General features: G+C 45.1%; 1 protein-coding gene and 1 pseudogene across 1 annotated transcript in view; one reads left to right on the top strand and one right to left on the bottom strand.

Annotated features, from left to right (window-relative positions):
- The window catches only part of PTPRT (protein tyrosine phosphatase receptor type T), a 459,397-nt gene that overhangs the window by 100,555 nt on the left and 343,820 nt on the right, over positions 1–15,022 (bottom strand). Inside the window, exon 10 of the mRNA XM_045295498.1 lies at positions 14,197–14,345. Coding sequence (XP_045151433.1) covers positions 14,197–14,345 — 149 coding nt within the window. The remainder of the gene's footprint in view (positions 1–14,196; positions 14,346–15,022) is intronic.
- On the top strand, positions 8,008–8,146 carry LOC115871421 (annotated as a pseudogene).

Here is a 15,022-nt window from a genome sequence, read left to right as displayed (position 1 = left end):
TCTAGTTCCTAAATGCTTCCTTCCCCACCAACTATCATGATCCTACCATACAAATCTGGTTAGACTAGAGGATGTACACTGGTACAGATAGGAACTGGAAACATAGGGAATCCAGGGTGGATGATCCCTTCAGGACCAGTGGTGTGAGTGGCAATACTGGGAGGGTAGAGGAAGGGTGGATTTGAAAGGGGGAACCGATTACAAGGATCTAAATATAACCTCCTCCCTGGGGTGTGGACAACAAAAAAGTGGGTGAAGGGAGATGTCAGACAGGGCAAGATATGACAAAATAATAATTTAGAATACATTATCAAGGGTTCATGAGGGAGGGGGAGGGAGGAGGGAGGGGAAAAAGTGAGGAGCTGATGCCAGGGGCTTAAGTGGAGAGCACATGTTTTGAGAATGATGAGGGCAATGAATGTATAAATGTGCTTTACACAATTGATGTATGTATGGATTGTGATAAGAGTTGTACGAGCCCCTAATAAAATGATTTTTTTTAAAAAGTCCCAAGAACAAGGTATTGTAGAATATCCTCTCTCCACCACTTGCTTCATTACAAAGAGTTGGCCACATCAGTTGTGTTGTTGTTAGCTACCATCAAGCTTGCCCCCAATTCATGGAAATCCCCTGAACAACAGAATGCAAAGGTACCTAGCCTGAGCATGATGGATTGTGGAGGGGACCTGTGATCAGTAGGGTTTTCTTTGGCTGACTTTTGGAAGTAAATCATTAGTCTTTCTTTCTTAGTCTATCTTAGGATGGGAACTCCACTATTTTTCGTTCAGAATCATAGCAACATGCAAGCCTTCACTGACAGATGGTGGTAGCTATGCAGGAGGTGAGTTAGAGCTAGGAATCTCATGCACGGTAATTAGTATTTTGGTGATTGTTGATGCTGGAAGCCAGTGTGGGTAGATGCATGTGATTGTGAGTGTGTATGTATGTATACGTGTGCAGACTTTCCATGTGCACCAGCATTTTGTGATTTTCTGTAAAGTCGAATGTCTGCTGAAATATGCTTCCTGTTAGTCTCTCTTCACTCCAACTCGAATGCACTCTTCTTACATTCACCAGGATGATGTTTCTCAAAAAGGAACCAATCTACCTCTCTCTTACTCAACCCTTGCTGGCTCTTTGCAGAAAATGATAAATTTCAAACTTTTTAATATTTGAAGTCCTATAAAGTGCCATCCCTGATTACTCCTCCAAGTCCATCTTGCACCATTTATCCTCATAGATCTAACAGTCTGGCACGCCAATGAGGCCAAGCAATTCCCAGGTAAAAGTCCAAGGGAAAGGGCATCCTGTTCTTCATATTCTCTCCTAATCTCTAGGGAGGAGTTAGTAACATTGCCATCTTCTGAGATCTAGGTTTCAGGGAGTAATTTTACCCTTACAAATTACTGTTCTTTCCAGATTCAGAAAATCTGCAGAGGCCTTGCCTCGTGGCTCTAACCAAGGGGAAATGAAAATTGGAGAATATTCCTATGTAATCTTTAGTCTAACAGCTTTGTGCCCTTGTACCTGCATTCTCTCAATTGGGAAGAGTATAGTAGTTTGTCTCCATCATAGCCACCATCAATGCCTTCTCTTACTACATGCAACAAACCCAACTCAGTCCAGTTGACTTGATGCCAACTCATAGTGATCCTATGGGACAGGGTAGAACTGCCCCTGTGAGTTCCCAAGACGATAACTCTTTATAGGAGTAGAAAGCTTTGTCTTTCTCCTGCGGAGCAGGTGGTGGTTTTGAACTGCTCACCATGCAGTTGGCAACCCAATGAATAACCACTGCACCATCAGGAGTCCGAACTAAGTGTCTGCTTCTCCACATCTTTAATCTAGTTGGTTTGTGACAGATTTTTAAAAAATAACTGATGTTGTGCCTGTCTGGACCCAATTTTGAAAAAGACTGGCTTTGCATCTGGCTTCTTGGAACATTTGCTCTATAGCAGTAGTTCTCCACCTTTCTAATGCCACGACCCTTTCATACAGTTCCTCATGTTGTGGTCACCCCCAACCATAAAATTATTTTCATTGCTACTTCATAACTATCATTTTGCTACTGTTATGAATTGGCGACCCTTGTGAAAGGGGTCGTTCGACCCCCAACGGGGTTGTGACTCACAGGTTGAGAACCACTGCTCTAGGGGAAGTCATCCACCAAGCCAGACGTTTCTTTACCACGAGCCTGCCATGATACATGGAAACCCATGCTAGATGCATGGAGAGAGTGACCCATGAGAGCCTGTGGTAGATGTTGTAGTCGGTCCAGCCTAGGAGTCAGACATGTGAATGAAAGAAACATCTTGCACATTCGATTCCTAGCCCATTCCATTTGAGGGAGAATTCGTTCCTGGATAAACAGGCCTGGGAGGGAAGTCCCAGCCATCTAAAATCATTGAAATCCCACCATCCAATGCTTTTCATTATTAAGTAGACACAAGCTGTGCTGTATCCAAGCGCCTGGGCCACAGATTAGTGAGCCAGGTGCAATGGGGAGTGTCTTATGCCATTACGTTTTGACACGGAGTATACATTCAAGCAGACACCAATAAGATGGTCCTCTTTTCCTTCCTTTGCAAAATCTTACCATTAACCTTTGAACCTCAGCTTATCTCTAGTCTTTTTCTCGAGTCCAACTGGAAGTAGGCCAACGAGTCTAGTTTCATTTCCTGCTTAAGTTCTATCAACTCATCTTGGCCTCATCACTTGATCCCTCTTATCATCTGGAAAAATCAATATGGTCCCCAATCCCTTTCTTCTTAGTGAGTGAGTTTTAATAACCCAGGAAACATCTTTGCACAAGTGCTGGGGGAAAGTCAGGTCTCCATAAAAACCATACATCTTGGGTCTCCGTAACAAGTATCCTCTGGCTCTCAGCACCTCCCCAGATAACTGATGCCCCTCAGGGCTCCTTGTGCACCCATCTAGCCAATGGAGAACACCGCAATCGGTTCTGCTTTCTACTTGTCTTGATTTTTCCCCCTTCTTCTTCCACTGGGGCAGACAGGTAGTAGCCCATCTGAGTATTTACCTTTATTTGTATGTGGTCTGTAAGTCCCTGACTTACAGGTATATCCCTGCAAGTTATACATCCCAAGACCTATGACTGGAGAAAGGATTGTATCATATTCTCAGACCAGCCAATGATTTATTACTTGAGACTCTTTTGAGAAGCACCTCCCAGTATGACAAGGACCATGAAAAGGAATTTGCAAATTCCCTCAGAGTTGCCAGACTAGGGGCCCTGATGATAGCGATGGGAGAGACATGGATAGGGCACAACTGGCAAAGCCACATCCTTCCCTTCTTTTCTCTGCCTGCACTCAATCCTGAAGACTGAAAACAGGGCATCATCACATGGAGTCAGCTGTATCAGGCTTCCCAAATATACCTCTGTATCCTGACTGAGTGCATATATACTGACTGCGTACAGAGATTTTAGTTGGATCAAATCTCCTTTGGGAAGGCCAGGAGGACCTTAAAGATGAGCCAGGAGAAGGAAGACTCTCGTCTTCTTGCGGAAACGGTGGCTCAACTGCAGAGACTGTGGAAGAAGACCATTGAGTTACCATTGATGCAATAGCTACAGAAGGCGAGCTATCACAGGACTCAGCCTTTTCCATTTTCATGTGAACATCTTGGCCTCATCTAGATTTCTACTCCACGAATGCCCAAAGTATTGCATGAAGCTCAGTGAGCTCAAACAGTTGATCTTGCTATCATTCTCTTAAGCATGGTTAAGGCTGGTGAAACTGATTTTATGGGATAAATCATAACTGAGGATGAGCTTAGGGTTTACCCAAATGATCCAGAGACCAAGGTACAATCAAAGCAGCGTCTTCTATTCTAATGCACATATATATGTGCACATACCAGTATATATATGAGCACATACCAGTATATATATATGCACATACTAGTATATATATATGTGCACATACTAGTATATATATGCACACACTAGTATATATATGCACATACTAGTGTATATATATATATATGCACATGCGTGTGTGTGTGTGTGTATATATATATGAGGGATTTTTCAGGCCAGCTAAATTGAAGGGAGAGAGACAGCTTAGAAGGTTTTGATGACTGTTGTTGGGAATCCCAAAGGAATGATCTCAATAGATTTCTTCCAATGACCCAGGGTTACCCAAGGGGCTTATTAGGAAGGAGTTTTAAGAAAATTGTAAACAACATTGGTGAGAAAAGGTCAGGAAAATTGAGCTAAGGAATGCCCCCCCCCCAACATATCATGACAATGCACCTGTTCATTTTTTGAGCAAGGGCTATCTTAAGAGAATTTTGTTGGGAAACTTTACTTCATCTACCCTGCAATCCTGATCTTGCATCTTTAGACTTCTTTTCACTCCCAAATGTAAAGAGTATTTAAAAGAAACACGAGTTGAGTCCTTCAGGGATGCCCAAACTGTCACTTTTGACATGTTGTAAATCAAAGAGCACGGTATTCTCTGGAGACGTGTAGAGAGATGAAACTGCTTTTTTCAGTAGTGTATAGAGCTTGATGTAGAATATGTCAAAAAAATACAGTAGCTTCACATTTTGATGTTTTTTGTTAAATAAATATTTCTATGATTTTTTAGCAATACCTTTTTACTTACCCTCACATGTACATGCATATATATATATATATATATATATATATATACACTAGTATATAACATATATGCATTAGCATAGTCCATTAACAGTCCTCTGCTTTAACATTATGATCTCAGGCTTAATTGACTGATTTTCTCTAAACACTATAATTATGTCCTCATTGGAAGTCCTGCCTCTTCCATTAACTTGTCAAGTGACACTTGGCAATTTGTTTTACCTCTATGGGCCTCAGTTTCCTTATTCATGGCAAATTATTTAATCACCGTGTATGCACAATGAAGGAAACATTGACTGTACCCAGGTCAGATTATTCCTCTGAGCCCCAGACCCACTGATTCAACTGCCTATTTCATATCTCTTCCATGAGTCTATGATGTGGCCAGACCTAAACTCCCACCATTCTGTTCCAAATCTGGCCTCCTCTTGGGCTCATGGTCTCATTTAATGTCATCTTCACCAAGCTAGATTGAGAATACACAGAAAGAGAAGAGTTCAAGTTCTGAGCTTGGGGTCTGTAACAGTTAAAATTGGGAACAAGAGCATGAAGCAATAAAGGCGAATAGAAGGCGATGGCTGGGGAGGAATCAGAAAGGCCTGGAAAGGAAGGAGGATTTGCTGATAGGGCCAACATACAAGGCCAGCTTCACTCTCCGGCATGGCTTCTTGGTAGCTGTGTGACCTTGAACAAGTTCCTTAAGTCCTCTGAGCTTTCTTAATTTGCCTCATAAGAGTTGTTGAGATTGAATTAAATGCTGCATGTAAAATGCTTTGTCCAGTAATGACTCTCAAAATGTTAGCTAGTATAATTGTTATCTGTGTTTTCATTTTACCAAGGCTGTAGCTTTGAGCTTAGGAAGAAAGACATTAAAAAAAATAGTCTAAACTCAGTTTATTCTGCTACCTAGCAACTATATATTTACAGTTACAGCCTCCCTTCTTTATCCCTGATTACTTTAACAAGCACTTTCTAAGTGCCCTGTTGTAATTCAGGACCACCTGTGAGGTAGAGAGAACAATTCTATTTTCTTCTCAAGATGCAGTGATCTAGCATAAATTGCTAAAAGCAACTTCAGCTTTGTAGTTTTTCAGGGTCTTTTTGAAAGGGTACTGAGAAGGAACGGCTGGGCTAGCTTGCTGTGAGCCGGAAGGTCTGTAGTTGGTATAATGCTGCCCCCACTTACCTGCAATGGGATCATTATGTGAGGCAATTCAGAGAGAATATGAAGCCAGGTTACAACTCTAATTGATAAATAAGTTACCCTTCTTGGAAAAGGAATTTAAGTTAGCCATGAGAGTGGGGCCTTTCCCAGGCAGGTTCCAGCCCCATCTCTAGTCCATTGCTCTCAACATAGTACCTTGTACTCTGAGTTTCTGTTTTCAAACTTTCCATGCCCCTTACAAGTCCAAACCTCTGGCTCTTCTGCCTGGGACAACTTTCCTCCGGTACCTCCTTTAAACCAAAGCCATTTCTTACACAGTGTTCTCTCATTCAAATTGAAATATTTCAAACTTCCATGTTGAAGGTACCATGTGTTTGGGCTGGATCCGAACTAGGCAGCCGTCTTTGGACTAAGCTGAAGCAGGTCCGGGCCCTGCATGTCCTTCCCTGCACATCCCAAAGGCCAGCAGCAGATAACCACCAGATCAGATCACCAATGAAACCAGATGTTCTGGGTTCTAAGAAAGCTCTGATGAGTCCACAAGCAATTCTTGGAGTTTCCAGACCCCATATGCTGATTGCCATCATTGCCATACATTCCTCACCACCCCTTTAAAAACCCGCACCCCCAGCGGCTGAGCACGACTTCCCTGGCCTGTTGGCCTAGGTCACGGAACCTTGTCCAGCAGCTCCTCCCGCCCCCCATAAAGCTATTTCTGTTTCTGCTCTCCCTTGTCCTATACTTTGTCTGTCTCCCCGTGCCTCAGCTTCCCCTTTACACCATGGACTGCCACAAAGACAGACGACTCTGTCTTGGAAGAAGTACAGCCAGCATGCTCCACAGAGGCAAGGATGGCAAGACTTCATCTCATGTACTTTGGACACATGGTGAGGAGGAACCAGTCCCCGGAGAAGGACAAGATGCTCAGTAAAGCAGAGGGCAGTGAAAAAGAGGAGGGCCCTAAGTGTTTCTGGGACACACATGTCTTCTCTATCACTGGCCACATTTATTGAAACTCATCTACTTACAAGTTCCCTCTTGGAGGCCAGCAATACCCTTGAAGGCAGGGACTATGTCTTATTTACCTTTACGATTACTATAATGCATGGCACATGGTCGGTATTCAATGAATATTTAAAAGAAGACCTCAACTACTCCCTAGCCAGGAGGTGAAACGTATCATTCAATTTCAGAAGGTTCTGGTAGTGCAGAAGTCAGAGGCCTGCAGAAAATATTGAATATTGAATATAATTATTTCCTTTGAGAGAGACTGTGGGTCAGGGATTAGAGTGGTCAGAGTCCCAATTCCAAAATGACTGCTGCTCGTGACTCAAGGAGAAAGCTCTCGGTCATACAATTCTTTATCTCAAAGATGAGGAGCTTAGGTCAATGACATCTAAGCTAATGTTTAGTCTGGAATAGCCCCCTTTCATTCTCTGAAATGTATCTTAATTAAATTCTTTAGTGTTTGCGATGGACACTTTGTCTACTATCTCAAGGCCACTTAACTTTCCATATTTCACTTCCAAGGAGTAAACAATTCCAAATCCAACTTTGGGTTGCTAGGAACTTAATAAGTGTGTCCTTTAATCTGTCAGCCAACTGGATGATTGCAAAATATTCAATAATCTTTGTAAAATATTCAATAAGACTGGAGGTGGCAAGCTTGTAACATTCAATTCTTCTCCTAGATCCAATTTAATCCTGCAGAAACCAGAAAATATAATTGTCCCTGCAAACAGCGGTTCATGCATTTTTTATTCCTGTTGACGATGCTCTCTGTTGAGCTCTTGATTTCACTGGGTGACTCATCTTTGTGTTTCCTTGTAAATTTCCACTCCTTCATCCTGAATCATAGGTTGTCACAGTTCTGAGGAAAGCAAAGTCTCAGGGATGCTCACAGGGGACCCTGGGCCTGGTGATGTAGATGGCAATGGAGATGATAATACAGGGGACAGAAGGATTTTTCTTGGGATTTGTTTTTGCAGCCTGTAGGACCAGAATTTCTGAGTCAAAGTGTCCTTTTGGTACCTTTTCTGGGGAAGGGGCTTGGGGGGATTTCAGAGCCCTTTTCTTCCAGAGTGCCTATAATGCTACCATTATCAGACAACTTAGCACACAAGAGACGATGCCTTTGGAAACTCTTGGATTTTACCTCAAGGCAGGGATTCTCAAACTTGAAAGTACATCTGAATCACCTTATTAAAAAGCACTAATTGAGGAAGGTGGTTTTCCCAGGGTGAGGCTCACCCATTGCACTGCGGGTGTGCTGACCTCTGCGGTTTCCCCAAATGTGGAAACTCGACTGCATCATTTGTGGTAGTAGGGGACTGTGTTCACACTCTCCCCTGATCTTTTAAGAAATTAAAAAGAAAAAGAAAAAGCACTAATTGTTGGAGCCTGGATCCATTAGGTCTGGAGTGGGACCCTAGAATTAGTGTCCAAAGGGTTTTCAGTGATGCTGATGATGCTAGTCAATGGACCAGGCTTTGAGATACAAAGGTTTCATCCATTGATTTAATATCTATTGACTTCAATTTCCTTATCTATAAAAAAAAACACAACTCACTGCCATCAAGTCAATTCCTACTCACGGCAACCCTGTAGGAGTTGTCTGTTGAGAAGGAGCAATAACTCCCACGTTACAGAAGTCAATACAGTGAAGCGGTCCTGGCTCCAGCTGCAGGGGTGTCGGACAGACCACGGTTTCAATGCCAGCTCTGTCATAGAGCTAAAGCCTCGGGTGTGAATTCCCTACTGTTTCTAAGCCTCAGTTTCCTTACCTGTACATTATTCGGGATCATCATAACATTTAATTTTCACAACATGCCCGTGAAATAATACATAGGAAACCTTCAGCATGGGAATGTGAACATAATTAATACTTAGTACATGATAAATAGTACTATGGACATTAATAATCTAATAATTATTACATTGGGAGGCACCAAGCTGGGAAGATTAAATAATACTGCTGGCCGACATAACAAGAAACCAAACATATCTCCATAGGCTGGGAGATAGGTCAAAACATCAAGAAGAAACAGCACCAGCGAAGCCTAGGGTCTTTTGCTTGGGCCCCAGATCATCTAGGCCTGGACTGTATGAGGCAACCACAGCTGGGAGTCACACACCTCTGTATTGGGCAAATGTGTGAAAAAGATTCTAAGGTTAATGAAATAGGAGCAATGAATCCTGAACCCAGGTTTAGAATCCAGTGTGTGTGGGGGGTGGGGGTGGTGGTGAGTGGGGGTGGGGATGATGACTGCTCTGTGGAGCTCCCAAACACTCAACTCAATACAGAGGGTGATGCTTATCTTGAAAACCAAGCACTCCATGGGCATGGACCAGACGGTGAGGGAGAGGGCCAGTCGATGGATGGAAGATACAGAGAGCAGACTTCATTTCCCCAGAGATGCATGTCTCCATGATCCTGAAAAGGTTAAGAAATCTTCCCAAGGCGTTTACCCCAGCTTGCTTCACCCCCCACAGGCATTTTTAAAGCTACCACCTGCCTTCCCTACCTGAATTGCTGTAGTTACGTAACATATTCCCCAAACAATCAGGCTACAATTTTGTTCCGCACTTCCCTCTGTCCATCCTACCTTTGCTACACCATCCCCCGCAGGACACCAGCTTGGGCATTCCCTGACTCACCTGCGATGGCACCCTTGGGCTGTTACACACTGGGCTGCCAAAGGCAAGGTCAGTGCTTCAAAACCACTAGCTCCTCTCTGAAGAAGGATGAAAAGTCTCAGAAAGCCACAGGGGCAGTTCCACTCTGCACGTAGGGTCGCTATGGGTAGAAATCAGCTCTACAGCCAAACAAGGGGAGTGTGTTTTGTCTTGGTTTTGAGTTTGGGGACCAACCATGGGCTGAGGGATGGAGAGGGCATCAGGTTTCAGGGACAGGCCCCTGGTCAGTAGCAAGTGTCCTCTGAGGCCACAACATGCTGCCACCAGGTATGTTTGGGTCACCCTGGGGGGTACAAAGGGAGGGCAAGGATTCTGTGGCTGCTTGTCCTGGCTGCTACCATGGCCCCTGATGGGTTCAAAGACCTTCCTTGTTGGACAAGTCTCCTTGGCCAGGCTGTCAGCTCGGTGTGGGCAGGGCCATGCCTGGCTCATCTTTGGATCCATCTAGGTAATGACCCAATTCCAGAGTGCCTGAGGATGGGGCCAACGGGCACACAGTCCCACTTCCCAAAAGGCTCCAGGTGGGACAATTCCCACAGCACTCCTCTAGGAGAGGGTCAACCCGGAGCCTACATCCTATTATAGATTTGCAGCAGGGCGCAGGCTCTAAAGGGAAGAACCAGGAGGTACTGGCCTTCCGGGCAGCAGGGCTATGCTATTTTTATTCCTGTTTCTACTTCACTCAGCTTTGTGGTAGAGAGAAAGCCAGAGTAGGGAGAAAAAAAACAGAACGTGGTTTCTTCTTACATATTTATGTATTTTTCCTTCTCCCCAGCCTCTTTGGGGTCTGGGTGGCCCTGTGCCCTAGCCACCTCTGGGGCCTCACTGAACTCCTATTAAGGGTGAGGGAGACTTCTGGAAGCAGACTGTGGTGATGGCTGGGAAACACGTAGACTGTAACCAGGGTCACTGAGGAATATGTGCTAAGGCTCAAACATGCTGAATGGTAAAGGTCCATGTTATATATATAGATTTCACGCAAAGCAAAATATGGACATAAAGTCAGGGCATCTGGAGAAAGACCCCCAAAACCATCCCACGGAGTCAAAGATCACAGGCCCCAAATAAAACAAAACAAAAAGCTATCAGGTACACCGAGCAGAAAGATCAAAATCAGCTTGCTTCATCGCAGCCAGCATATCTCTAAATGGAACACAATGCATGCCTTTGACCTTGAAATGGGACACGCGCTCCCTTCGCAAGCCTGCCACCAAACTCCAGAGCCACACCATCGCTACCCCGGAGTGCTGGCAGGTGGGGCATCATTCCTGTAAAACATCGGGAGGCTTGACGGGCTGGATGCTGCCAAATGGAGCAGCCATTGAGACCAGAAAAGCCCAGAAACTAAAGTTCCACAGGGAACAGCAGGATGGGAATTAGGCAAGGCCCCACCTGTTCAATCATGAAATAATTGCCCAGAGCATGAGTTCTTCAGTCATTATTTCCTATGGGAAAACAGCCTCCCCCAAATGCTGCCCACAATCTCGGGGCTGCCTAAAGATGCCACTGCTGAAGCCAGGCAGTCACTTCCCTAATGCCACGAAAATAGATTCAATTTTACATACATCAGAGTGATTTCAGAAACAATTTCTACATCTCCAGTGTAAGCATTACTTACATCCCCCACCTCCCCGCCTTCAAATCTCATCCTAGTGGTTCCATGGGGCATTTTAAAAGGCGCCTGATGGGTTCCAGGACATTCAAAAGAATCCCCGGAGCATGGCTGTGGCTGGAGTCTAAGGACATTACAAATATCTCAGACAGAGTCCTAAAATAGTCACTGATTCAAACCAATGCACACCGTCTGAAAACCACTGTGCCTGTGCATATGTGTGTTTGTCTGAATAGGCACATTTATTGGTGTGTGTGTATGCGTGCATGTAGTAATGTACACACCACACACACACACACACACAATCATTTGGAAAGATTGTCCCTGGCCTTTACAAATTTGAGTTCAATTTTATTGGCTGGAAAATCTACCTCTATCATGGATGTTTTTTATCTTGATCGCCTAACTTTGAGGCGAAGGAGCAAGGGGAGTGGGGGTGTTTTCACTGGGGTCACCCACGGCTTTTCACTGGTGATCAGAAGACTTCTGTACACATACCTGCAACCTCTGAGCCACACTGGGTACCATGCACCTCTGCTCAGAATCTTTTTTGCATTCCGAGTCCTTGGGGCTGGAGGGGGGCACTTCTGCACATGAAAGAGGGTGTGCATGAGGGTTCTTGGGTGGACTGTTCGGGGAAGGATGTGGATGACGGAGAACCCCTTGGCCAGTGTTCCCATAAGCCATCAGGACTTGAAAAATGCACTAATTGTCTCTACACCTTGGGCCCAAAGCAGCACAGCCTGTGACAGTTAGTGCAGCCACAACTCAGCGAGCGTTCAGTGGGAGGCGTTTGCAAGGGCCCTCCTCTATCTAGAAGTAAGCCAAGCCCATTGCCTTGCCAACCCCCTTTCTGTCTCTCCTGGCTTAAGCTCAGCCCTCTCCTGATCCCTGGGGGATGCCTGGATCCCAGCTGATCACCTGGGTGGAGAAGACAAAGAAGACTGGCTTCCTGGATGGGCAGACAGCAAACTTAGTCTGCTCTGTGGGACAAATGAATGTTAAATATTTGCTCATAAAATAATCAGTATGTGCTTTTAGGCTTTGTCTTTCAAGGCCATTACCCAACCCTTAAGAAAGGTGCAGACTTTGCATCACTGATTATGGGCGAGGTGGGATCGTGTGTCTGTTGACAGGATGACAGGTGAAGCAGTGCTTTCGCTACCATGTTCGACCTGAATGTAGGCATGGGGAACCCACCAACCAAACACACATCAGAGACATCCACACCGAGGGTATGCTACAATACAACTGGCTTAAAAAGGTGCTGTCCTGAAAGACAAAAGAAAAGGTTTCAGGGTTACCCTGGGTTTAGGGAGATTAAGGGGCATGATAATCAAGTAGAGTGGGAGTCCCTTGCTTGGATGCTGGATTTAAAATTAAATAAACCATCAAGCCTGTTCAGGGCCATGGAGGAAATCTGATTATGAACCAACATGCTAGATATCACTAAAACCAAGCTACACCTCTTGGGGGAAGATCATTTCTCTGTGCGTCTGTCAAAGAGCTTGCCTAGCCTTTCCGAAAACCCACGTTGAAGGCTGTCGGGGTGGCGCATCACGTTACCTGCAGCTTACTTTTAAAATGAGTTCAGAAAAGGAGAAAAAGATAGAGATGAGTCTGTACACATTGGAAAAGCGCTCGTGTTGTGAAATGCTAACCACTGGCGAATCTGGGGCCACGGTGTCCGGGGATTCGCTGCAGTCTTCTTTCAACTGTTTTGTAGGTTTAAGATCAATCTTTCATCCCCCAAGGCAGCATTTCAATACTTGAAAACAGCCCATGCCTCTCTCCCAGGTTGACCTTCTTTACCAGGGTGCCTAGAAGAACCCCCACCTCCCCCGCGTGGCTCTGACCAAACCCGTCTCTCTGCGCTCCCTCCAACTCCTCATCCCACAGGAGTTTATGATTCCGTGGGTAAGGGCGAGCGACCAGCTAGGAGTATTTTGTAAACCTTTCCAGGTGGGTTCCAGGAGGCACCTGAGGCCAGGAATCGTGGACTTCAGTTACTCTGTGAGGCTGGATCTGTGAAGGACGGGCCGTGTGGCGCTGGGAGGGTTCGTCCAGCGTGCCGAAGCATCGATTGCCGTCCTCGTTGTCTTTATTTGCTGCCAAGTGGATGCTACCTTGTGAACACCTCCTGTTCCCGAGCAGAACTGCTCCATAGGGATACCTTTACCTGTAAATGGGAACTACGTACCTCACAGGGCTGTGGTGAGGATTCACTGAGAGACAGTGCCTGCAGAATGCCAGGCTGCTAATAGATACTGGCTTCCTTTCTTCCCACGCTGCTAGATACAGACCGTGTCATGTGGATTCTTTCCCAATGGGTTGTTTGCCATTTTGCAATTTTCAACGTGGGGAGGATGTATGTCTATGCTTAGATTCCCTGCATTTACAAACAGTTGGAGCAGAGACTGGGGATGCTGGTTTTTCTAACAAACCCAAAGAAAGAACTGGTTCACAGAACCACCAAAGGACCGGTGACCCATGTGACCTCCAACCTTACCAGTCTTGATGTTCTTATGTGGACAAGGGTTAACCCTGCAATCTTAGACAAGCCTGGGATTCTGTACTGACACTGCATGAGGACCCCAGGTCCTTGGCTAAATGCCCTTTGGAGCATTGGGCTGTAACTGGGAAGTGGCTAAGGTGGGGGAAGCATGGGTTTCTGGTCTGACCAGACATGGCACTTAAGAGAAATTGCTTCTTGAGCCCCGACTTCCAACTTCCTATGCTCTAAAAATGGAGACCACAATAATTTATGTGGTACCTATTTTACAGAGTTCATATGAAGTACTGCTTTGGAAACTTTACAACAATCAATCCAATTTGCCCTATTTTCCCTTTAAGGAATAGTTGTCTCCCCCTCCCTCTTTATTATTATTTTTAGCCAATGTCTCTATGTAGGTCTTTGAATACTTAGGATGACCTGCCTCTGTGTCTTTGCTAGGGAGAGCCTAGAACCGGGAACATCCCAGCCCCTGATCCCCCTACAGGGTACACAGAAGAGGAGCCAGGGTCAAAATCAAGGCAACTGGACAACAAAGCTGGACTGCAGATACCCATTTCCCCTTAGTTGACTCGACTTACTGAATCCGTTCACATCCTGAGAGCTAGAGGAGAAGCCTTCATCGTTGCGGTTGACATTGAGCTTGGTGGTGGGTTTGTCGGCCGAGGCCACTGGCCCCATCTCTCTCTGAGCTCCGCTCTGTGTCTCCTTCTGCTTCTTGGCCAGCTTCCTTTGGGACATGTGCAAGGGAGAAATCACAGTCAGGTGATACTAGTCATGTACGTATATATTTTTTATTGAAAGATTATTTTATCAGGGGCTCTTATAGCTCTTATAAAAGTCCATACATCAATTGTATCCAGCATATTTGTACATATGTTGTCATCATTCTTTTCTAGATGTTTATTTCTATTTAGCCCTTGGTATCAGCTCCTCGTTTTTTCCCCGCCCCCACCTAATGACACCTTGATAAATGATAAATTATTATTATTTTCTTATCTCATACTGACCACTGTCTCACTTCCCCCACCATTCCTGTTGTTTGTCCCCCTGGGAGTGTGTGTGATTATGCATCAATCATTGTGATCAGTTCCCGCTTCCTCTTCTTCCCCCTACCCTCCTAGTATCACTACTCCCATTACTATTTCTGGATTCCATGTGTAGTGAGCTCTTATCTTTTATCGGTGCCTGTGCATATGCTCTGGTCTAGTTCACAGTGAAAGGCAGGACTGCAGTCATGATAGTGGGGGGTGAGGAAGCCTCAAGGAACCAGAGAACTATTGTGTGTTTCATCGGTGCTATACTGTTCCCGGGTTGACTCATCCATTCCTTGTGACCCTTCTGTGAGGGGATACCCCATTGTCTACAGATGGATTTTGGGTCTCTGCTCTGAGCCCCCTCATTCTC

The sequence above is a fragment of the Echinops telfairi genome, unplaced genomic scaffold (assembly GCF_000313985.2).
Source record: "Echinops telfairi isolate 266 unplaced genomic scaffold, ASM31398v2 ScPeMD7_5592;HRSCAF=6446, whole genome shotgun sequence".
Lineage (NCBI taxonomy): Eukaryota > Metazoa > Chordata > Mammalia > Afrosoricida > Tenrecidae > Echinops > Echinops telfairi.
This window is presented reverse-complemented; position numbering and strand designations above follow the sequence as displayed.